Source organism: Microcaecilia unicolor, chromosome 2 (genome assembly GCF_901765095.1).
Source record: "Microcaecilia unicolor chromosome 2, aMicUni1.1, whole genome shotgun sequence".
NCBI classification, from domain to species: Eukaryota; Metazoa; Chordata; class Amphibia; order Gymnophiona; family Siphonopidae; genus Microcaecilia; species Microcaecilia unicolor.
The window spans coordinates 86,807,962-86,829,846 of record NC_044032.1 but is presented as its reverse complement, the minus strand read 5'-3'; the positions used below and the strand labels follow the sequence as shown (position 1 = coordinate 86,829,846).

General features: G+C 42.8%; 1 protein-coding gene across 1 annotated transcript in view; it reads left to right on the top strand.

The window, feature by feature from the left end:
• EMB (embigin) overlaps nt 1–21,885 on the top strand; it is a 125,569-nt gene that overhangs the window by 72,597 nt on the left and 31,087 nt on the right. The window contains exon 6 of the mRNA XM_030192220.1: nt 5,802–5,929. Within this exon, the coding sequence (XP_030048080.1) occupies nt 5,802–5,929 (128 nt within the window). The remainder of the gene's footprint in view (nt 1–5,801; nt 5,930–21,885) is intronic.

The following is a 21,885-nucleotide window of genomic DNA, read 5'->3' as shown; positions in this document are numbered from 1 at the left end:
ATATATAAAAACATTGAAACGTAAATGAGACAAATAACTTAAGAATTTAAAATAACAGTATTCTAACATAACAGGAATGAAACAAACAAACATCATAATTATATATACAAATATATTTGGAAAATAGTAATTGGTAAATATGATTAAAGAATATGTTAACAGATCAGGGGTGTATCTGGACTCCGGCGGTAGGGGGGGGGCCAGAGCCAGAGAGAGGGGGCACATTTTAGCCCCCCCCCTACCGCCACCGACCCCCCCCCGCCATTGTCAGAGCCCCCACCGCCACCAATGACTCTCTCCACCCCCCTCCCGCCGCAACCCTCCCCCGCTGCTGTTGCTTACCTTTGCTGGCGGGGGGCCCCAACCCCCGCCAGCCGAGGTCCGCTTCCACCTGCCGCTGCCTTAAAAACTACTTCTTCAGCCGGTGGGGGACCCCAAACCCCCGCCAGCCGCCCCGAGGTGTTTAAAGTTCATCTTCGGCCTCCGTGGCCGTGCTGCTGTTGATAGGAGCTGTTGAATCCACTTCGGAGTCTGACGTCGCAGCACGTACAACGTACAACGACGTCAGACTCCGAAGTGGATTGAACAGCTCCTATCAACAGCAGCACTGCCACGGAGGCCGAAGATGAACTTTAAACACCTCGGGGCAACTGGCGGGGGTTTGGGGTCCCCCGCCGGCTGAAGAAGTAGTTTTTAAGGCAGCGGCAGGTGGAAGCGGACCTCGGCTGGCGGGGGTTGGGGTCCCCTGCCAGCAAAAGTAAGCAACGGCAGCGGGGGAGGGTTGATGGCGGTAGGGGGGGTCCAGGGCAAAATCTGCGGGGGCCCAGGCCCCTGAGGCCCCATGCAGATACGCTCCTGTAACAGATGTCTATTAGATTTGAAATATCCCAACAATACAAAATGTAAGCATGATAAAAAAAAAACAATAAAAATGGACTAATCATGTGTCAAGGAATGATAAATATACACATTGAATATAATGGTCCTAATATGCAAAACCATACCTTTTGATTGGATGTGTGTTGATAATGAGATGTAACCAAAATGATGCAGGTATATTCAATATCTGAAAAAAGAGGGTAATCATATATTTTGAAAAAGATAATTACATAGAAATATAGTATCTATCTATTGAATGTATGACTGACAACTATGCAAATGGTAAAGCAAAAAAGCATGTTTAAACAATGTCTATAATGGTATCTTTTTGTCTTAGTGTTGATCAGGGCAAAAGATATTTTTGAACAAAAACCAGCCAATGTATGTTGTCTGTTGTCTGTCAATGGGAAAAAGAGGGGAGAAGAGGGGGAAGGAAAGGTAATCGGTGTATGTGGCATCTACTATTAGTACAACAACCTAGCAGTGATAAGATCCAAAAAATATACTAAAATGAAACCCAGCCAACGTTTGTATCATGGAAAAAAGAATGGGGGGAGGGGGGAGGAAGGAGAAGAGGGAGGGGAAAGGGAGAGAGAAGAAGGAAGAAGAGGGAAGGGAGGAAAAGCAAATCTGGTAGCGACAAGACCCCCCAAAAACGCATCCTAAAAAAATATATGAATGAAAAAACATATTGGAAACGAGACTGGGAAGCATGCATCAAGAAAACCACTGTCACAAAGTAAAAGTAGAAAGAAAATGAAAAACTGTAATGCAGTCAACAAATTGGAAAGGAACTGGTAAGAAACTACAATAACAAAAATAATGAATAAAAATAAATGGCACTGGGGAGCAGGGCACGGCTGCTGAAAAGAAAAGCGCTAGAAAACCTTCGCGCTTGAAACTAGGCACAGGAGAACAAACAGTGCACCGATACTAAATCGGCACTGGGGAGCAGGGCACGGTGGCTAAAAAGAGAAGCGGTGGAAAAACATCACATCTAAACCTAAACACAGGAGAATAATAACCATCCAATTAGGTGCTGGACAAAGGGCATGAAAAAAATGCGGGAAAATGAAAATACAACGCTTGGATCCTAAGGAGGAGAAGAAAGAAGCATAATACAGTACCTTGCTGTCTTTCAAAACACCTCGTAAACCGCTTGAAGTCTTCTGGAGTACAAACTGATAAAAGTGTTTAGAAACAAAGCTGACCTTTTTATATTTTAATGTAGACAGATGTCACTGCTAGGATTAGTGACATGTTAGAGATACATCAACACATAAAGAATGATGGTAAACTGGAAAGTGAAAAAGAAAACTGAGACTTCGCCCTTTGAACTTAATTATTCATAAAAAATATAAAATTGCTCTGTACTAACTATAAGAAATGGTGAAAATTTGTATATAATGACATATTCAAAAAAGATAATTAAATTGTACTTATAAAAACATGGAGATATCCGATGAATAATGTAAAGACTAAATGAATACTAAAAATGATGGAAACCTTAAAAGAAAAACCGAGACTATACCCATAAATTGAGAGTATAAAAATGCATTGTATGGAACTTACATTATAATGAAAAGTTATCACAGATATCAAGTTGAAAAAACGTAATATAATGTAAAGACACAAATTTAGCCAAAGGATTGTGCAAAATAAACTCTAAAGAATATGTTATACAAAATTAATCACTGGTCTTTATAATTTGTAAATATCATGTATAGTGTATTATCCTATATAATAAAACACACCTCCAACATTCTGAAGCTGACTGCATGGCTGAGGCATTCCTGCTCTCTGTGTCCATCTCCTGAATTGACATCACGTACTTCCGGGTTCGTCACAAGCAGAAGTGACCAACCACACGAGGTTTCTCGGCTTCAGAATGTTGGAGGTGCATTCTATTAAATAGGATTGGTCAGTTCCTTGAAGCACAGCTAGAGCTCAGCGTCCTGCACAGTAATGCTCAGACACCAGAGAGAGAGGGGGGGCCTGACACCAGAGAGGGGGGGGGGAGGTATCTCTCACACACACACACACACACACACTCTCTCACACACTCTCTGTCACAGTCAATGTCTTTCTCTCTCTCACTCTCACACACTCTATGTCTCACACTGTATCACATTCACTCTCTATGTGTCACACAGTCACTCTCACACTCTCTTGGTCTCATACACTCAGTCTCACAGAGAGTCTGTGTCTCACACACACTCTCTCTAGCACACACTGTATCTATGTGAAACACACTCTCTCTCACACTGTCTCACATACGCACTCGCACACACTCTCATTCTCACACACACACACTCTCTCTCACAGACACACTCGTACCCAGACTCACTCTCTCTCTCTCACACACACACACACTCGCACATTCACTCTCGCGCTCACACACAGTCACTCTCACATACACTCTCTCAAACATACACACTCCGAGGAAAACCTTGCTAGCGCCTGTTTCATTTGTGTCAGAAATGGGCCTTTTTTACTAGTATGATATGAAACTGAGGAAAAGTGAGAAATGAGTATGTATTGAATAATGCGTATGTGTTGAATAATAATAATATAGCATAGTGGACTATTGAAACCATGACTGGTATTACATGAAACGTATCATAAATTAAAGAGACAATGGACATCATACTGTTATTTTAAATTCTTAAGCAATTTTCTCATTTACATTTCGATGTTTTTATAAATTTATCCTGTGTCAATGTAATATTGTTTAATTTCCGATATGAATATATGTTTTTAGAGACTCCTGAGGAAGGCCCCTGTGGGCCAAAACACGACTTGTGTCGAGTCCTGGATGTTTAATAAAGATGCAAGTTTGTACATCGTCTGCTGCCCCCTCTTTTTTTCGTTGCCCTTGTGACTAACCTGACCATAAATGCTTCATTTTATGCTCATTAGTGACCATATCTCCCATATAATCTCTGCTTATACTTTGAATTACAGTTTTTTATTCAGCTGTCTTTTCCTGATAGTAAATCACCATGGCTTTCTTTTTAGCTCTGGATGAACTGACCTCTTAATATGAAAAATAATATTCAGAAAAACTGGATTGATACCAGTTCTGAGACATTCTAGTGGAATAAATGTTTAGACTGACTGAATTCTCACTGGAGTAGATCAAGAAACTTGTTCTACAGCATTTTCTGGCCAAAGTCGCTTGAAAGGATTGTATAACATGCCACAAATACATTATTTCATAATGTCTTAGAGATCAGTACAGTGGAACAGGTGAGACTACTTTATGTAATCCAATCTCTGAGAGTACTTTATATAATCCAATCTCTTCCTAGCTATGGATGAACAACTTGGTCATTTCATCTGAATTCAGGCTCAGGTGAGCTGTTAATCCTGTTTTCTGAACTGTTAATGATCTTGTTTACATGAATATCTGAACTTTTGTGGTTGATTCTATGTTTGACCTGCACTGGAAAACATTTGTGAGATCAGTGCAATTATTTCTTGTTCTGTTTTGTTGTGGATAGAGAACTGGTGAGATGAATTGTTGCATTTTGCTGTTACTTGCAGGAGAGTTTTTGAGGGAGTGGAGGAAGTAACAAATGGTTAGACCAGCAGGTTGAGAATCAGGAACGTGCAGTGTTTTCTTGATCTGCTCTGGGTGGCAGTACCTGGTCAAAATAGCCCAGCTGAAAAAGCCCTGATAGAAAGACCCAAACACAAAATATCCCCGACAAAAAAAAAAAAGACAAAAAAGCCCCTGACAAAATAACCCCCAGCAAATTGGCTCCTCAAAAATGAGCCCCGTGACAAAAGGGCCCACCCCTGAGTATTTTACCTGCTCCTGATGCTGCAACTATGTGTCTTGAGTCCCGCTGCCTCCCCTTTGCCTCCCCAGTTTCAGTGCTCAGTGTCCGGAATGTTTCCTTCTTCCTCCTGCCTGCCCTGCGAGGTCCAGTATTTCTCTCACCCCTCCCCTCCGGCGATCTTCCAGCATTCCTGTTGGCTGCCAGCCGCATCAACAAGGAAAACAAGCTGCTTCGGCAGCCCTGGAAGTGTTTCCTCCATTGTGTCCCCTCCATTGTGTCCTGCCTCATCTGATGCAACTTCCTGTGTCCATGTAGGCAGGACACAACAGAGAGAATGTTTCTGGGGCCAGGGTACAAATTATATTGTAGTGATAGAGTGGATCGAATTGGTGGAGGGTTGTTTACTTTTTTCAAAAATACTAGGACTAGGGGGCATGCAATGAAGCTACGAAGTAGTACATTTAAAACGAATCGGAGAAAATATTTCTTCACTCAATGTGTAATTAACTCTGGAATTCATTGCCAAGAATGTAGTAAATACAGTTAACTTAGCGAAGTTTAAAAAAGGTTTGGATAGCTTCCTAAAAGAAAAGTCCATTAGCCATTATTAAAATGGACTAGGGGAAAATCCACTACATATTTCTAGGATAAGCAGCATAAAATAATGTATTGTACTGTTTTGGGATCTTGCCAGGTACTTGTAGCCTGGATTGCTCACTGTTGGAAACAAGATGCTGGGCTTCATGGACCTTTGGTGTGTCTCAGTATGGCAATACTTATGTACTTATGTCTAAAATTTACATGCGATCTGAAAAAGGGAGGGCCATGGGCATAATGAGGGTGTTGCTAAAATTAATGCATGTTATTATAGAATAACAGGGAAATGTGCTTAATGTAGGCGTTAACATTTGCACCATGTTGCAGTTGGTGTAAATGGCTGTGCCTAAAGTTAGGCGAAATTCCCGGGCGTAAGCACTATTCTATAAACTGCGCCTAACTTTTAAGTGTGGCTTATAGAATGGTGCTCTGTATATATACAATCTAGCTCTATATATAATCCAGCTCTAGATGTTTCAAATTATTCCACAGATTTTTCTCTAAAAATAAATGAATGCAACTTTTTCTCTTTCTCTTTAGTTCCAAAGGTCAAAGGAGCTGACAAACCTATGATTACTTATGAAAGAGATAGTGTTGTCATGAAATGTGACAGCTCAAATTATAATCCTGTGGAATGGATTTGGTACAAGGTGAATGAAAGCAGTCTGGTAAGTTGAAATTTAATTATTCATTTAAATTGACAAATTATAGAACTGTTACATAGTGACAAACCGCCTTATTTTCGAAAGTGATGGGCGCCCAGATTTTGATCCAAATCGGGAGATGGATGCCTTTCTCCCGTGGGCGCCCAAATCGGTATAATCAAAAGCCGATTTTGGGCGTCTTCAACTGCAATCTGTCGCAGAAACGGGCAAAGTTGACGGGGGCGTGTCGGAGGCGTGGTTAGCGGCCGAGGAGAGATGGGCACCCTTGGCCGATAATCGAAAAAAGAAAGGCGTTTTTACCGTGAATTTGGGTCATTTTGTTTGGACCATTTTTTTTCACGAACAAGTCCCCAAAAAGTGACCCAACTGCCCAGATGACCACCGGAGGGAATCGGGGATGACCTCCCCTGACTCCCCCAGTGGTCACTAACCCCCTCCCACAAAAAAAAAAGAACTTTAAAAACTTTTTTTTGCCAGCCTGTATGCCAGCCTCAAATGTCATACCCAGCTCCATCACAGCAGTATGCAGGTCCCTGGAGCAGTTGCTAGTGGGTGCAGTGCACTTCAGGCAGGTGGACCCAGGCCCAATCCCCCCCCCCCCCCCCACCTGTTACACTTGTGCTGGTAAATGGGAGCCCTCCAAACCGCCCCCAAAACCCACTGTACCCCCATGTAGGTGCCCCCATTCAGCCATAAGGGCTATGGTAATGGTGTAGAGTTGTGGGCAGTGGGTTTTGGGTGGGATTTGAGGGGCTCAGCACCCAAAGGAAGGGAGCTATGGATTTGGGAGGTATTTAATTTTTTTTTTTACTTTTTACAAGTGCCCCCTAGGGTGCCCGGTTGGTGTCCTGGCATGTGAGGGGGACCAGTGCACTACGAATCCTGGCCCCTCCCACGACCCAATGCCTTGGATTTGTTCATTTTTGAGCTGGCGCCTTCGGTTTCCATTATCGCTGGAAAATGAAACCGCCCAGCTCATATCCACACAAATCCGATGCATTTGCCCGGCACAAACTGTATTATTGAAAAAAAAGATAGACGCCCATTTTTTCCGAAAATACGTTCTGTCCCGTCCCTTCACGTACCCGTTCTCAGACATAGACGCCCATGGAGATGGGCGTTCGCGTTCAATTATGCCCCTCAAAGTCTGCTATGTTTAGGTGGCTAAGCAACACACAGGTCAGTGAGTTTGATTATCACAAATCTGGTGTTTATCAACAAATGCTATAGCTATTAGTTATAAATACTAGTACAATAAGGAGACGGATTATTGACCAAGATACTGTTTTCATATTACCACCAACCAGTGGGCTGAAACTTATTAACTTTGGTCCATTACTCCATCCTTTCCTTCTCAAGGGTATATATATATTTGGATTCTTAGCTCTTGTTTCATGATGCTGTGATCCAGGCTTTCTTCCATGTAGTAGCTTTTCTTTGGATTCTTCTACTTTTTAGATCTCCTTTAAGAAGTGTGGTAGGTTTCCAAACTGGAGATACTCCTGATGTTTCATCAATGTGTATCTTAGAGATCTTGACCAAACTGTGATCTCCTTCCTGCTCGATGCACATCAGTACATTATCTTCTACTACCATCATGTTCTGTTCCCTTGGATTTTTGCGGCACAAATATATGACTATACTTTTGTGATAAAACATACGTTCCAAATTTTTGACCACTGTTCTAAGCTTCATGTTTTCTGTTTCCAGCTGTCACCTAAACTTAAGGTACAATAAAAAAAAAGCAACCAGTGGCATCTTCAATCTCACTTCTTCAGCAGCTATGCATGGATACCTGTGACACTCCATGCACTTTGTACCAGCTTGCTGTTTCTTAGATGAAATTCTGGCACTGCACTCAAAGCTCCCCCCTATTCTTAAGCTTACTCAGATTGTCAATCCTCGGCCTCAGTCAAATTAGGTAATCCCTCACACAAAAGGTTGTGTGGCACCAAGAAGGCTTGGCAAATGTTGGTTGCACTAAGGAGCAAGAAATCATCTGTGTGGTCCAAGCCATTAAAGCAAGTTTACTGGATGCCAAACAACTATACAACATCTAGGCAACATAAAAAATGGACAACAGGTATATATAACTCACACCTAGAATTTTCTACAAACAGAGGAGTCAAATGTCATAATAATGAGCCTAGGGAGGAAAAAGCCTCAGTTAACCCTTACCACTTCATTTAGTAATGGCATTAAAAGGTTCCAGTGTCTATCATTGGCAGAAAAAAATCTCCAGTGCACAATATTCTTCTTTTCAAAACTTGATACTCAAATCAAATAATTTTTTAACGTTTTTCTAAAACAGTACTTATCTTCCATATAATCAGTCACCACTGCAGCAGTCCGATGGTGGCCATTGTTTTGCTTCCTTCATTAGGGACTTCATTGGAACATTTACTAAAAGCATATAAACAAACAAAACTCACTCTTTTAAAATTATTAAAGTATAACAAGACTGTTTTGAGTATTAATCCTCGTACATCAAAAACTTCAGGAGATGATTTTTACCGTGCCCTAACCTAATAGTGAAGGTAACTTTAGGCCAATGCTATTTATATTAGCGACTGACATAATTTTGTAAACACCAATCCAATCGCTATGACTTTCATCATTCTCCAATCTATACCCTCGGCAGGAAATCTCTTTAACCAATTGTCCACAAGATCTTTAGAAAAAATAATACCAATCTATCTTTGCATTTAAACCTCTGGGTTCCAAAGTTTGTAATTTAAATATCCATTGTTGCTCCGCTTGTAATAGATGCCGTTTCCTATCACCTCCATGACTTAAAGCAGTAACATGTTCAGGCACTATACATATCAATAATGTAAAGTCATGACGTTCTTTCACACAATGTGCTGCTAATGGCGCTCTTATCTTACGTGTGAAAATTGTGCTCTTCTGTTCTAATAATCTCACTTTCAACATTCTTGACGTCTGGCCCACGTATAGTTTTTGACATGGACAACAGATACAATATATTATGAATGATGATAGTTTGTATTTGTTAAGTTAAATATTCGACCATCACTTGGATTCTGAAAAAATGTTTGTTCCATCATATTACTACAGACAGAGCATTTCATGCAAGCCCTATGTCCTCTTAACATTTCTTGTACAGTAGATTCAGTGGATTTATTCTGTATTTCAGATGGACATAATATCTCTTTAAAATTTTTCCTCTGCTGAACACTAATCTCAATTTGGTGTTTTCAAAGCTAGGAAGAGTTCCAATGACTCTCCAATGTCGTTTCAAAATTTTCACTATAGCATTGGCTTTAGTGGTATATCTCAGTATGCACGTCAAAAAGAGTCACGTGCTTTATCACTTCGCATATTTGAATCCAATAACCATTGTCAATTATTATATTTAGCTCTGTTATAAGCTCTATTTACAACTGTATATGGGTATCCTCTGGTATATAATCTCTCTTTCAATAACCCACTTTCAGGGGCATAACAGAAAGAGAAGGATGCCCATCTTCCGACACAAATCGGGAGATGGGCGTCCTTCTCTCAAGGTTGCCCAAATTGGCATAATCAAAAGCCGATTTTGGGCATCCTCAAATGCTTTCCGTCACGGGGATGAGCAAAGTTCACGGGGCGTGTCAGCAGTGTACCGAAGGCGGGACAGGGGCATGGTTAAGAGATGGCATCCTTGGCCGATAATGGAAAAAAGAAGGGCGTCCCTCACGAGCATTTGGCCGACTTTACTTGGTCCAATTTTTTTCACGACCAAACCTCGAAAAGGTGCTCGAACTGACCAGATAACCACCAGAGAGAATCGGGGATTACCTCCCCTTACTCCCCCAGTGGTCACCAACCCCCTCCCACCTCCAAAAAAATTTAAAAACATTTTTTGCCAGCCTCTATACCAGCCTCAAATGTCATACCCAGCTCCATCACAGCAGTATGCAGGTCCCTGGAGAAGTTTTTAGTGGGTACTGCAGTGCACTTCAGGCAGGCGGACCCAGGCCTATCCCCCCCCTACCCCAGGTTACATTCCCTGGTTTGTTGGAGGCGATTGACAAGTACTCGGCAGTGTCCGGCTTTAAAGTGAATATGACAAAGTCTGAGGCCCTGAATATATCTCTCCCTGATGAGCTGATACAGCTACTAAAATCCTCATTTGCCTTCAGATGGGCACCTAAGCAGATTAGGTACCTGGGTGTAAATCTGACAGCAAAAGTAGGAGCCCTCTTTACAGCAAATTATAAGGGGTTAGCACAGGCTATCTCGGCAGACCTTGAAGGGTGGGGTGACCTGGGGCTGTCATGGTTCGGCAGAATAGCTGTTGTCAAAATGAACATCTTGCCCCGACTGCTCTACTTATTCCAGGCCCTCCCACTTAAGATGCCTAAAAAATACCTCTTAGCCTTACAGGATCGTATCGTTCGATTTATTTGGGCGGGGAAACGACCGCGCTTGTCGCGTTCATACCTGTATCAGGCCAGGAGAAGGGGAGGTCTGGGGGTTCCCAACTTGAGTTGGTATTACAGAGCAGCTCAAGCACGTGCAGCCATTGAATGGTTTCAGGATTATCCTGACAGACAATGGGTGCATTTGGAGCAATACTCTATAGGTCAGAGACCTTTGGAAGCAGTGATGTGGCTCCCCAACCAGTTCCGGGCACTTGGGGAAGAGTTATGTCCCTCTATCCAGGTTACCCTGCACTACTGGGATAGTCTGTTTCCCAAAAGGAAGTGTGCGCTGTCACGCCTATCTCCTATAGCTTTTAACCCACTATTCTACCCTGGGACAGAGAAGGGGGTATTCATGCGGTGGCACCAGGAAGGCTTAAAAATGTGGGGTCAATTGTTTGAAGGAGATGCTTTATTACCGTTCAGTGCTGTGGTGGGGACTTTTCCAAAGTTGAAGGGTGATGATTTTGCTTATCGCCAACTGTCACACTTCCTCAAAACACGAGCTGTTAGAGAGGTGGTAACCAGGGACAAAAACACTTGGGAGGAAATTTGTGAGGGGCCCGCCACGACCAGTGGCCTAATATCGCGTTTATATAGCATCATCAATCTGAGGGAGCCTAATTATACTCTTCATAGGAGGAGTTGGCAGAAGGAGTTGGGTATATCTTTGGAAGAGGCGGAATGGGAGAGGTTGGAGAGAGCTACGGCGAGGGTGTCTTCACATGTACCTTTTAGGGAGAATGCGGTGAAGGTGATGTTCTGGTGGTACTTGACGCCTGAGCGCCTTCAGCGCATCTACCCCGCATCAATGGGTTTGTGTTGGAGGGGCTGCAGGGTTAAGGGCACAATGGGACACATCTGGTGGGCCTGTAGGAAAGTACAGGCCTATTGGAAATCAGTACACAGTAGGCTGCAGTATTGGCTGGGATGTGAGGTCCCGTGGAGTCCAACTATTTTTCTTTTCTCTGCAAAGGTGGCGGGCCTCCCGCAGGCTCGCCAGACTTTGCTGAGGCATGCTATAAGTGCAGCTAGAGTGATTGTGGCAACTTTTTGGAAGAAGCCCTTGACCCCTCCAATAGCGAGATGGCTTAGTAAACTGAGGCATGTTTGCGAAATGGAAAGGCTCCTGGCGGAGAGGCGTAATCAACAGCAAAGGTGGCACTCAATAGGCCATGAGTCAGTGAGGCATGGGGGAGACCAAGCATTGTTAGAGGAGGTGGGGACCTAATCGGGATGGGGGGGAGCATGGGCGTAGATTGGGGGGGCGAGGGGGGGCATTGCCCCCCCAAAAAAGTCGCACCGGCGAACTGGCGGGGCTTAATTGTGTCTTCCCCGCTGGCGCTGCCTCGGTCCCTGACTCCCTGCAGCATTTTTGTCTTCACCCGTCCTGTACCTGTCGCCGTCAGCGCTTCCATTCATTCTCTCACAGGCAGCCTCATTCCCGCTCCCCTTTGCCGCGTCCTCTGGCTCTCTCTGATGCACTTCCTGTTAAACAGCCGGAGGAGCTGCAGGGAGTCAGGGACCGAGGCAGCACCGGCGGGGAAGACCGAGGCAGCATGCTGGCTGGTGGCAGGGAGACAGGGAGAGACAGTCACAGGAGCACTGTTGGGGTGATGGGGTAATGCTAGGTAGAGGTGAGCGAGAGAGGTGGGGAATGTTGGTGGGGGGAGATGCATGGGGGAGAGAGAGGGAGAAATAATGCTGGATGTGGAGGAGGAGGGAGGGACAGCAAGAGAAAAGGGGAAATGTTGGCACATGGAAGTGGGAGGGAGGGAGACAGAGAGAGATGCTGTATGGGGATGGGAGGGATGCTAAAAGGGGAAGGAAGAGAACGAAAGAGATAGATGTTGGGCCCAGGGTGCAAGGAAGGGAGATACTGAGAGTGATGTGGGCAGTGGGAGAGAAGAAGGAGGGAAGAGAGGTTGTACATGGGGATGGATGAGAGGGAGGGATAGATATACATTAGAGGGGAAAGAGAAAAAGAGGGAGATTGTGGATCCAGGGACAGAAGGGAGTGAGGGAGAAATGCTGGACAATTGGAGGGAGGGGAGAGAGAGAGGAAGAAATGCTGGACCACAGGGAGGGGAGGGCTGGAAGATACTGGGGTGTGGATGTGTGTGTGGAAGGGACAGGGAGATATTAGGCTACAAGGGGAGAAAGAGAGCAGGCGTGCTGGGCTAGAAGGTTGGAGGGAGGAAGATGCTGCAAATGGTGGAACTATTTGGGAGAGGCCAAAGGGGAGGTGGGAAGGAAACAAATGAGAGGATGATAGTGATGGGGGGGGGGGGGGCAGAAATGTGGTAATGGAGAGTTGATTAAAGATAAAAGGAAATGGAAGGTTGGAGGAAGGACTGAGAAGAGGAATGGGGCAGCTAGTGGGTGAGAGAAGGAAATGGAATTTGATAGCTGAAAACTAAAAAGGAGAAGGACGAGGGTGAAATTTAAGTGAACAGAGAGGCAGCAAAGAAAAAAACAGAAGAAACAGCTAAAAAAGAAATAATGTGTCAAAGGTAGGTGTAGTGAAGGAATGGAATAAGACAGGAGAGAAGAGAAAATACAAATGGACAGCAAGCAGTTGAAGGAGAATTAGCAGAAAGACAGGAAAAGAGGAAACTGGAACCAGCATGATGGAACAGTAAAATGTCCAGACAACAAAGGTACAAAAAAGTATTTTATTTTGAATCTATTAAATGGAATATCAAATGGAAAGAAGACACTGCATAAAACAGAAGACACTGGGACCAAAGCGAATAGAAAAACTAAATGATCAGACAACAAAGGTAGAAAAAAGTATTTTATTCAGAATTTATTAATTGGAATATGTCAGCTTTTTGAAATGTGTATCTGTGAAATTTTGCATGTAAGTTTCAATTTTTCTGGTATTGCTGCATGCTGAGTCTGACTTCTTTAGTTAACTTTCCAGTTCAGTATTTTGCCTTCATATTTTTTGCTTTCTAGTTCCTTGCGTCATGTGTTTTTCACGAGGTAGTGTATTGGTGTTTTAGAGCCTGGTGTAATTACAGTTCTGCCTTTTCACGCATAAGGTTGCAGCTCGTCCTGTCCTTGGAATTAGTGCTGTTATGGTTTAGTAAAGTTATGAGTGTGTTTTTGCACAAGTTTGTGTATAGTGTATTGCAGTGGAGAGATTGTGTGTTGGCTTTACTGAGGTGGCACCAAAACATCAGAAAGGGTGTAGAGCCTAAATCATGACACACTACCTCTTGAAGGATCTACATATAGAGCTTATGCATTTCTAAGGTCAACACTGGCATGGTATGGGAAAGGGGGTGGGGAAATACTACTGGAGTGGAAGAGGGAGTGCTGGATAAGGAGGAAAGAAGGAAGGAAAGGAGAAAGAGCTGGCTTGATATCTCATACAAATTCATTATGGTTATTCCCAAAAAAAGCCAGCTCTTTTTCCCTTCCTTCCTTCCTCCATATTAGCATATCATTTGCATATGTGTATATGCAAATGAATATGCTAATATGCTCCGCCCCATCCTTTGCCCCCCCAAATGAAACAGTCAAACTACGCCTATGGGGGGGGGGGAGGAGTGGCATTGGGAGGGGGGGTCCGGTTAAGTACATAAAAAACGTTATATAAATTTTGGAGTGTGTTTTTTGCTTTCAAATGAAAGGTTGAACAACAATAACAGGACTGTTGTTGTTAGGTTTCTAATAATTGCGTTGAATGTCGAATGATCTAATGTGGCTTGGTGTTATTTTCTTCATCCTCTTGTTGTATGTTTACCTTGTTAATAAAGACTTCATGCAAATAAAAAAAAAAAAAAGGATGGAAGTTTAGTAGTGGATATATAATAGAGAAGAGGGTTAGAAGATAGTTGCTACGCATCAGTTCCAACACATTAGTATGTCTTCACCAAGGTACATGCTAGCAGAAAATGAAAAATAAAGCCAAAAGGACAGTAAACTGGATTTGGTTACCAAGGAAAGACATGTGGTGAGTGTTTTCACTTTTACCAACAGGAAGTTTTATTTTATTTATTTATTTGTTGCATTTGTAACCCACATTTTCCCACCTATTTGCCGGCTCAATGTGGCTTACATAGTACCGTCAAAGGCGTTTGCCCAGTCGGTGGATAACAAATACAAAGTTGTATAGTGATCGTATGAGGTATAAGTGGAGGGTCAGAATGGATGAAGATTGCGTGATGTCATTTTATTAATGAAACTCAATACTCAATTCTCTATAAAGTAGCAAAGACTAACAATTGAAAGACAAGAAATTAAGAGGTTATAAATTAAATTATGCTATCAAAATTCAATACTGGTCTTAATTTTTAATTTTCCAAAATGGTGTCTTAAAACTAGAAGTATTTCTTGTGTGCATAGCTACTCCAGAGGTAGAAAAGGGAAAGAAACATACTTCCTTATATTCCACAGGTATAGCTATGTCAATTATCAAAAGAACATGGGTCTTAGTAACAATGCATTAATGATTCAAAGTAGAAAAAAATAAGCATAATGAATATTACAAAACAAAAAAAACTGTGGATAGAGGTGATCAGTCTCTATCCACTTACTGTACATAAATACAGACATAGTAAGTTCACAACAGTTTTGAGCACACACAGAATCAGCTCATGTGTTTATGAGATAATTCTTATGTATAGGGGACAATCCTTAATCTTCAATCTAATAGCTATAAACTTTTAAACTAGGTGACATAACATAGTAGCTAGTTTTATAATTTAGGTAGTATATGAGGTAGCCAGAACTAAGCTATTTCAATGGGAAACTCGGTATAATTTACAGCAACAAAGCCAACATACTGATAGAAGTGCAAAAGTTCAAAGTGAATGTTTAAAGAAGCAGGCAAGGGGGGGGGGGGGGGTAAGTGGGACATGAGGGAACAAACAATTATTCTCAGTAACAGTTAACATTTGTCTTTTGTTCCTATCATGCCATTGGGTACAAATATTTCCTAATTCTTTTTCTCTGAGTAGGGAAACAATTTCAACAGGTGTGATCATAATAATAACAAAACCTAACAGACTTTCTAAACAATATAATCAAATAATAAAAGGTATGTCTGTAGGTAATTACGGAATCAATCACCATTTCCGTAAGTTCGATATTCAGGGAATCTGCAGCTGAACCCAAATATCGTCTCACCAAGTATCCTGCACTGATTTCTTTGGCAAGGCACAGCAAAAAAGATCAATCCTTCGAAATAAAAGATCTTTCACACCTTAACAACATTTTTTTTTTGGAGAATTCCAACAGTGGATAAATATAAGTTTCAGAAATCTGGCAGCTGAATCTGAAAAAGTATTTGAACACTGAAATAGGGGTTCTGCAATCCTGCCACTGAAACAGAAACTGGGAAAAGAAAAAAAAAAGCCATTCAAAACAACTAGTATAATTCACTTCTAGCAGAAATAATATATATATCTTTCTCTTTCTCTCTTTCTCTCACTGAGCTCAGATTTACCTAAATTTAAAAGTATAACCCTATCTCAGATCTATTTAAATTTGGCAAAGACACACTACAACATTTAATTCCAGAGGAACTAGCAAAGCATAACTCTGACTCCACTGTACAGCAATTGAACCCGTGTTTGTCCGCTACCAAATGTTAATTAGAGCTTTCGGTAGAAGTAGAACACGGTTCCTCTGCCACCAAATGCTTATACCAAATCCTCTGTTACCAAATGTTTATAGTGGAGTCCATGCCCCCCCCCTCTGGTAACTACCTAGTCTCAGGGAAGGGCTATAATAAATGGGAATTCCATCTCTGATATAGTTCTACTTACCATAGGAAATATACCATTTGGAAACATGGGGCAAATAGGGTTTCTGCCTCACACCCACCCCAATATATAGTGGACTAGCCACCCCCAAGATGTGGGGTGACAGGAAAGACAGAAGCTAATGTTTCTTCCAAAGTAGAAAGTTTTTATTCCAATATAGGTAATAACAAAGCAATCAGGCAATAGAGCAATTAGACAAAGTAATAAGGCAGTAATCAGACAAAGTAATTAGAGTAATCAGAGTAAGTAATTAGGCAAAGTAATCAGAAAGAGTAATTAGAAAAAGTAATTAGAAAAAGCAATAAGGCTGTAACAAATGGCAACATTTGTTATGAGAGTAAGAGATAGCACTGTGGTAAAGATGCACTCACTGTTGATGATCTCTGCCTAATACAGGGAAGGGAGGGAAATGGGACTTGATATACTGCCTTTCTGAGGGTTTTTTTGCAACTACATTCAAAGCAGTTTACATATATTCAGGTACTTATTTTGTACCAGGGGCAATGGAGGGTTAAGTGACTTGCCCAGAGTCACAAGGAGCTGTAGTGGGAATTGAACTCAGTTCCCCAGGATCAAAGTCCACTGCACTAACCACTAAGCTACCACTCCACTCCACAGTAGTGCCTTATATATAATGGATTGAGCATATAGTGGCGGTCACGGAGACGTGTTTCATGGAGAACCATGACTGGGATGTAGTTATACCTGGCTATAATCTATTCAGGGTAGGAAAAAAGGGTGGAGGAGTGGCATTATATGTTAAGAATAATATCCAAGTGACGGAACTGCAGGATGTATGGGGTAAGGAAAGAGCACTGTGGGTTAAACTGGTAAGACAGAAAGGAAAAAGTATTTACATTGATGTAATACTTCTAACAAAAGCCTGTGCTAATCTTGTTCTCATAGTTATGTGGTACTTATGTGATAATTAAAAAACTAGGAGGAAAAGACTTCAGAAGCCCCTAGTGCTCAGTGCCGGAGCACAGACAATTTAGCACTAAATGGGCAGCTACTTAATCATAGGTCAGAAAAACCTCCATATTGCTTATGTCCTTTTCATACTTGCATTTTTTATACTGTTTCCTTGGATTATTGTAACCCAAGTTCATAACCCTACGTTTGTTAGCATTAAACCTTAGTTGCCAATTTTCCTTGACGAGCACTTGGCCGACTTTACTTGGTCCATTTTTTCTTACGACCAAGCCTCAAAAAGGTGCCCGAACTGACCAGATGACCACCGGAGGGAATTGGGGATGACCTCCCCTTACTCCCCCAGTGGTCACTAACCCCCTCCCACCCTCAAAAAAACCTTTAAAAATATTTTTTGCCAGCTTCTATGCCAGCCTCAAATGTCATACCTAGCTCCCTGACAGCAGTTTGTAGGTCCCTGGAGCAGTTTTAGTGGGTGCAGTACAGTTCAGGCAGGCGGACCCAGGCCCATCCCCCCCTTACCTGTTACACTTGTGGTGGTAAATGTGAGCCCTTCAAAACCCATCAGAAACCCACTGTACCCACATGTAGGTGCCCCCCTTCACCCCTTAGGGCTATGGTAGTGTTGTACAGTTGTGGGTAGTGGGTTTTGGGGTGCTCAGCACCCAAGGTAAGGGAGCTATGCACCTGGGAGCAATTTCTGAAGTCCATTGCAGTGCCCCCTAGGGTACCCGGTTGGTGTCCTGGCATGTGAGGGGGACCAGTGCATTATGAATGCTGGCTCCTACCATGACCAAATGCCTTGGATTTGGTCGTTTTTGAGATGGGCGCCCTCAGTTTCCATTATTGGCGAAAACCGAGGGCTCCCATCTCTTTTATTACGACCATCTCTAAGGTCGACCTAAATGTTGAGATTTGGGTGTTCCCGACCGTATTATCAAAACAAAAGATGGACGCCCATCTTATTTCGATAATACGTGTTTCCCCGCCCCTTCGCGAGGACGTCCTGCGAGGATGCCCTCAGGAAAACTTGGGTGTCTCGTTCGATTATGCCCCTCTAGGTATTTCCCTGTCCCCAGGCCTACAATCTAAAATTATACCTGAGACTGACCACAAATGAGCCGAAGGTCAACAAAGAGCAAAAGGTGGGGGGAAGGGACAGGGGAAGGAATAGGCTAGGAAAGAATACGAGAATGTGAACAGGAGTGCAAAGGAGAAGAAAGAGTTAAGGAAAAGAAGGAGGAAGGAAGAAAGGAGGAGCGAGAAGTGGGGAAAAAAGTCACAGAGCAAAGGAAGTAGGGAAATTGGCAATTGGAAAGCTAGGGAAGAGCAGTACTGCACTGCAATCTCTCTTTTTGTTTTACTAGAAACACATTTTTCTGACTTATTGAGGCCTCTGAGGTGCTACACATCTCAAGGCAGTGAGAGCAGGTTAAGGAGAGGATATGCTGATTGATCCGGCTGTACTGCGATCCTTTGGGCAGTATACGCCCTTCGCATTCCCTCCCGGTGCTCTCCGCACATTGGGACACTGCCTATTCCTGGCAGCAGGATCACAATGGGTGTCGGGACTATGAGATTGAACAGAGGGTTTGGTTTCTTGCTTTAAAGGGCAAGTCTCTTGTCGCCGGGTGGGAGGAGCTGCATTGTGTTGGAGGGCATCAGCTGTGTCCATGCGGAATTTTGTTTTTTCGTCTCTGTTGGGCTGCATTTGGCTATGACAGGTCAACTTGTTTGCAGCTGAGCAGTGCAGCTGCAGCGGGTGAGCTTGTGGATAAAGGGGGAGGAGCGTGTCTCATTAAGGTTGGGTTGGATATGTTCTTGTACCGTCCATAGCTGCAGATCACCATTGTTGCTGCGCTCTTCCCTAGCTTTCCGAATTCCGTTTTCCCTACTTCCTTTGCTCTGTGAACTTTTTCCCCGCCTCTTCTTCTTTCTTCCTTCCTCCTCCTTTCCCTTAACTAACAATACCATGGGACATATCCAGAACAATGCAGCGCATCAGCAACCTGCCTATTTAGTAGGGCCAACTAACAATTTGGACGCAGTAGACACCACAAGACCTATAAGCAAGGAAGCTGTGGCTAACCCTAGGGATGATGTTTTTTGTGAGATTTTTACCCTATCTAGATGCATATCGAAAGGTATGAAAGAAAAAATTTGGAGAAAGGAGTTTATTGATATATTATCACTGCTTTTGCTTGAATAGGAGGATGATAGTAAAATCATGAGGGACAGACTTCTTTACTCATTTGAACGAGAGAGAAAACTAAGAATATTTAAATCCATCAACAATTGGATATCCGCATTTCTTATCTTTATGACCGTTATAGTTGAGAGGGAGCCTGAAATGATCCCCTATCTCATTAGATACATGGACTCCATAATTGGGGCACATAAGCACTATGGAGGTTGGGCATGGCTCAACTATGACATAAAATTTAGGAAACGCATGGCTGACAATCCATCTATTTCATGGAAACACAGAGTTGTAGATCTGTGGCTAGAGAGAGATGTCTTCACATAGACCTTTTCAGCCAGACAGAAGCTTAACCCATACTGAAATGGCAGCTCACAGGTAGTTTCAGTCGGTCAGAGCATTTCATCAGCTGCCAGTAGGGGGATTCAAGCAATATGGGCCACAGACAGGGAAAAGAGCTTGCAGGCAATATGGCACTAGTCAGTGTACATGGTACCCCTGTAATTCACATGTGCATGCTCTATTTGTGGAGCGGGGCACCCAGCCACCCAGTGTAGAGCCTCAAAAGATAGGAGAGCCACGGGTTTCCAAGCAGAACACAACTCTGAGGGTATGGGCACCGTCCCCCCCATCAAGCTTGATACCATGTCCCATGGCTGTATCGGTACTCAGAACAAGCGCAGCAGCAATTAGGACAGGTTTCAATACGGGTTACAGTATACCTTATACAGGGCCATAACAGTATTCACCAGAACACCCTAACAATACAACCTCTGTTCAAATGTGCCACAAGGTGGCAACTGAGAAAATAGAAAAAGAAATATCTCTTGGCAGAATAGTAGGCCCCTTTGAAGTTCTACCATTTCAGAACATGATTATCTCTCCAATTGGCATAGTACCTAAAAAGGACCCAGGTAAATTTCGCCTTATTCATAATCTATCCTACCCCATAAGAAAATCTGTGAATGATTTCATTATTATTATTATTAACATTTGTATAACGCTACCAGACGCATGCAGTGCTGAACATCCAACATAGAGAGAGACAGTCCTTGCTCAAAAGAGCTTAAAATCTAAAAATAAGACAGACAGACAAAACAATTAAGGACAAGGGAAGTACTGGGTGAGAAGGAACAAGGGGAGGGCAAATTGAGTAGTGGCTAGGAGTCAAAAGCAGTGGTGAAAAGGTGGGTTTTTAGCATAGATTTGAAAACAGGTAGAGATGGAGCTAGACGTATAGGCTCAGGAAGTCTATTCCAGGCATAAGGTGACACATTGACACACAACTCTGTTCTATCCAGTATGCGTCCTTGCATCAGGCCACTTGGATCAGGCCATCCAGATATTAAAAAAGCATGCTGCACATGCAAAACTTGCAAAGGTGGATATCGAATTCGCATTCCGTCTCCATCCAGTCCACCCCGAGTCTTTTCGCTTGCTAGGTTTCATGTTTAATAACCAATACTATTTTGACAAATGCATTCCAATGGGCTGCACCATATCTTGCACATACTTTGAGCAGTTTAGTTCCTTCATCCACTGGGTAGCAGAGCAGTTGGCTACAGCCGGGGCATTTGTTTACTACCTGGATGACTTTCTGTTCATTAGCCGGGATGTGCAAGAATGTGCCTCCATGTTACAGATATTCACGCAAGTAGTGACTCCCTTTGGCATTCCTTTAGAGAACAATAAGATGGTAGGGCCCTGTAGCATACTGACATTTTTAAGAATAGAGCTAGACATTGACAACCAGCATTACAGACTCGTACAGTAGAAAATACTCAAGCTATGAGGGCAGTCGGGGCAATGCTACATTCCAAAAAAGCCATGCTAAAGCAATTCCAAGAGCTACTAGGGTTGATATGCTTTGCCACATGAGTTATTCCTGTGGGGCGTATATTTTCCAGAAGACTAGCCTTGGTGACCACAAGGGTAACCAAGGCCCACCATCACATCAGAGTATCTAAGGAAATAAAAGATGATCTGTTAGTGTGGAGTAAGTTCCTCACTGCTTTTAATGGGTTGGCTTTCTGGCAGGACCCCCAATGCAGGTTGAGGTGCTTCAACTATTCACAGATGCAGCAAGAGGAGAAGGATTTGGCATTTCAGGGTGCCTGGTGTATGGCTTGCCAGCCTCAGACGTGGATCAAATTGGGAACCATAAGGGGCATTACATTTTTAGAATTATTCCCTATCATGGTGACTTTCCATATTTGGAGCCAGCACCTGGCGAACAGGGCAATTATTTTCAACTCTGATAACATGGCAGTGGTAGAGGCTATTAACAAGTTATCGGCCAATACAGTTAATAGCATTAATTTATTGAGGGAAATAATACTGCAATGTCTGTATTATAATGTGGGAATTAAAGCAAAACACATATCAGGCAGAGAAAATAGCATAGCGGATGCTCGTTCTCATTTTAAGTTCTCAAGAGTTCAGATACTTCGCCCCTACAGTGGACAGGATACAGACACCAGTACTGTACAATGTATGGGAATTTGACCCATCGAGGTTTGGGAAATGATGCTGGGAGACCTGCCAGATGCAACAAGGAGAAGATATACATGCGCATTCTTATCCTTCCTACGTAGCATGGAGGAACAGGGCAATAGGGACATTTTC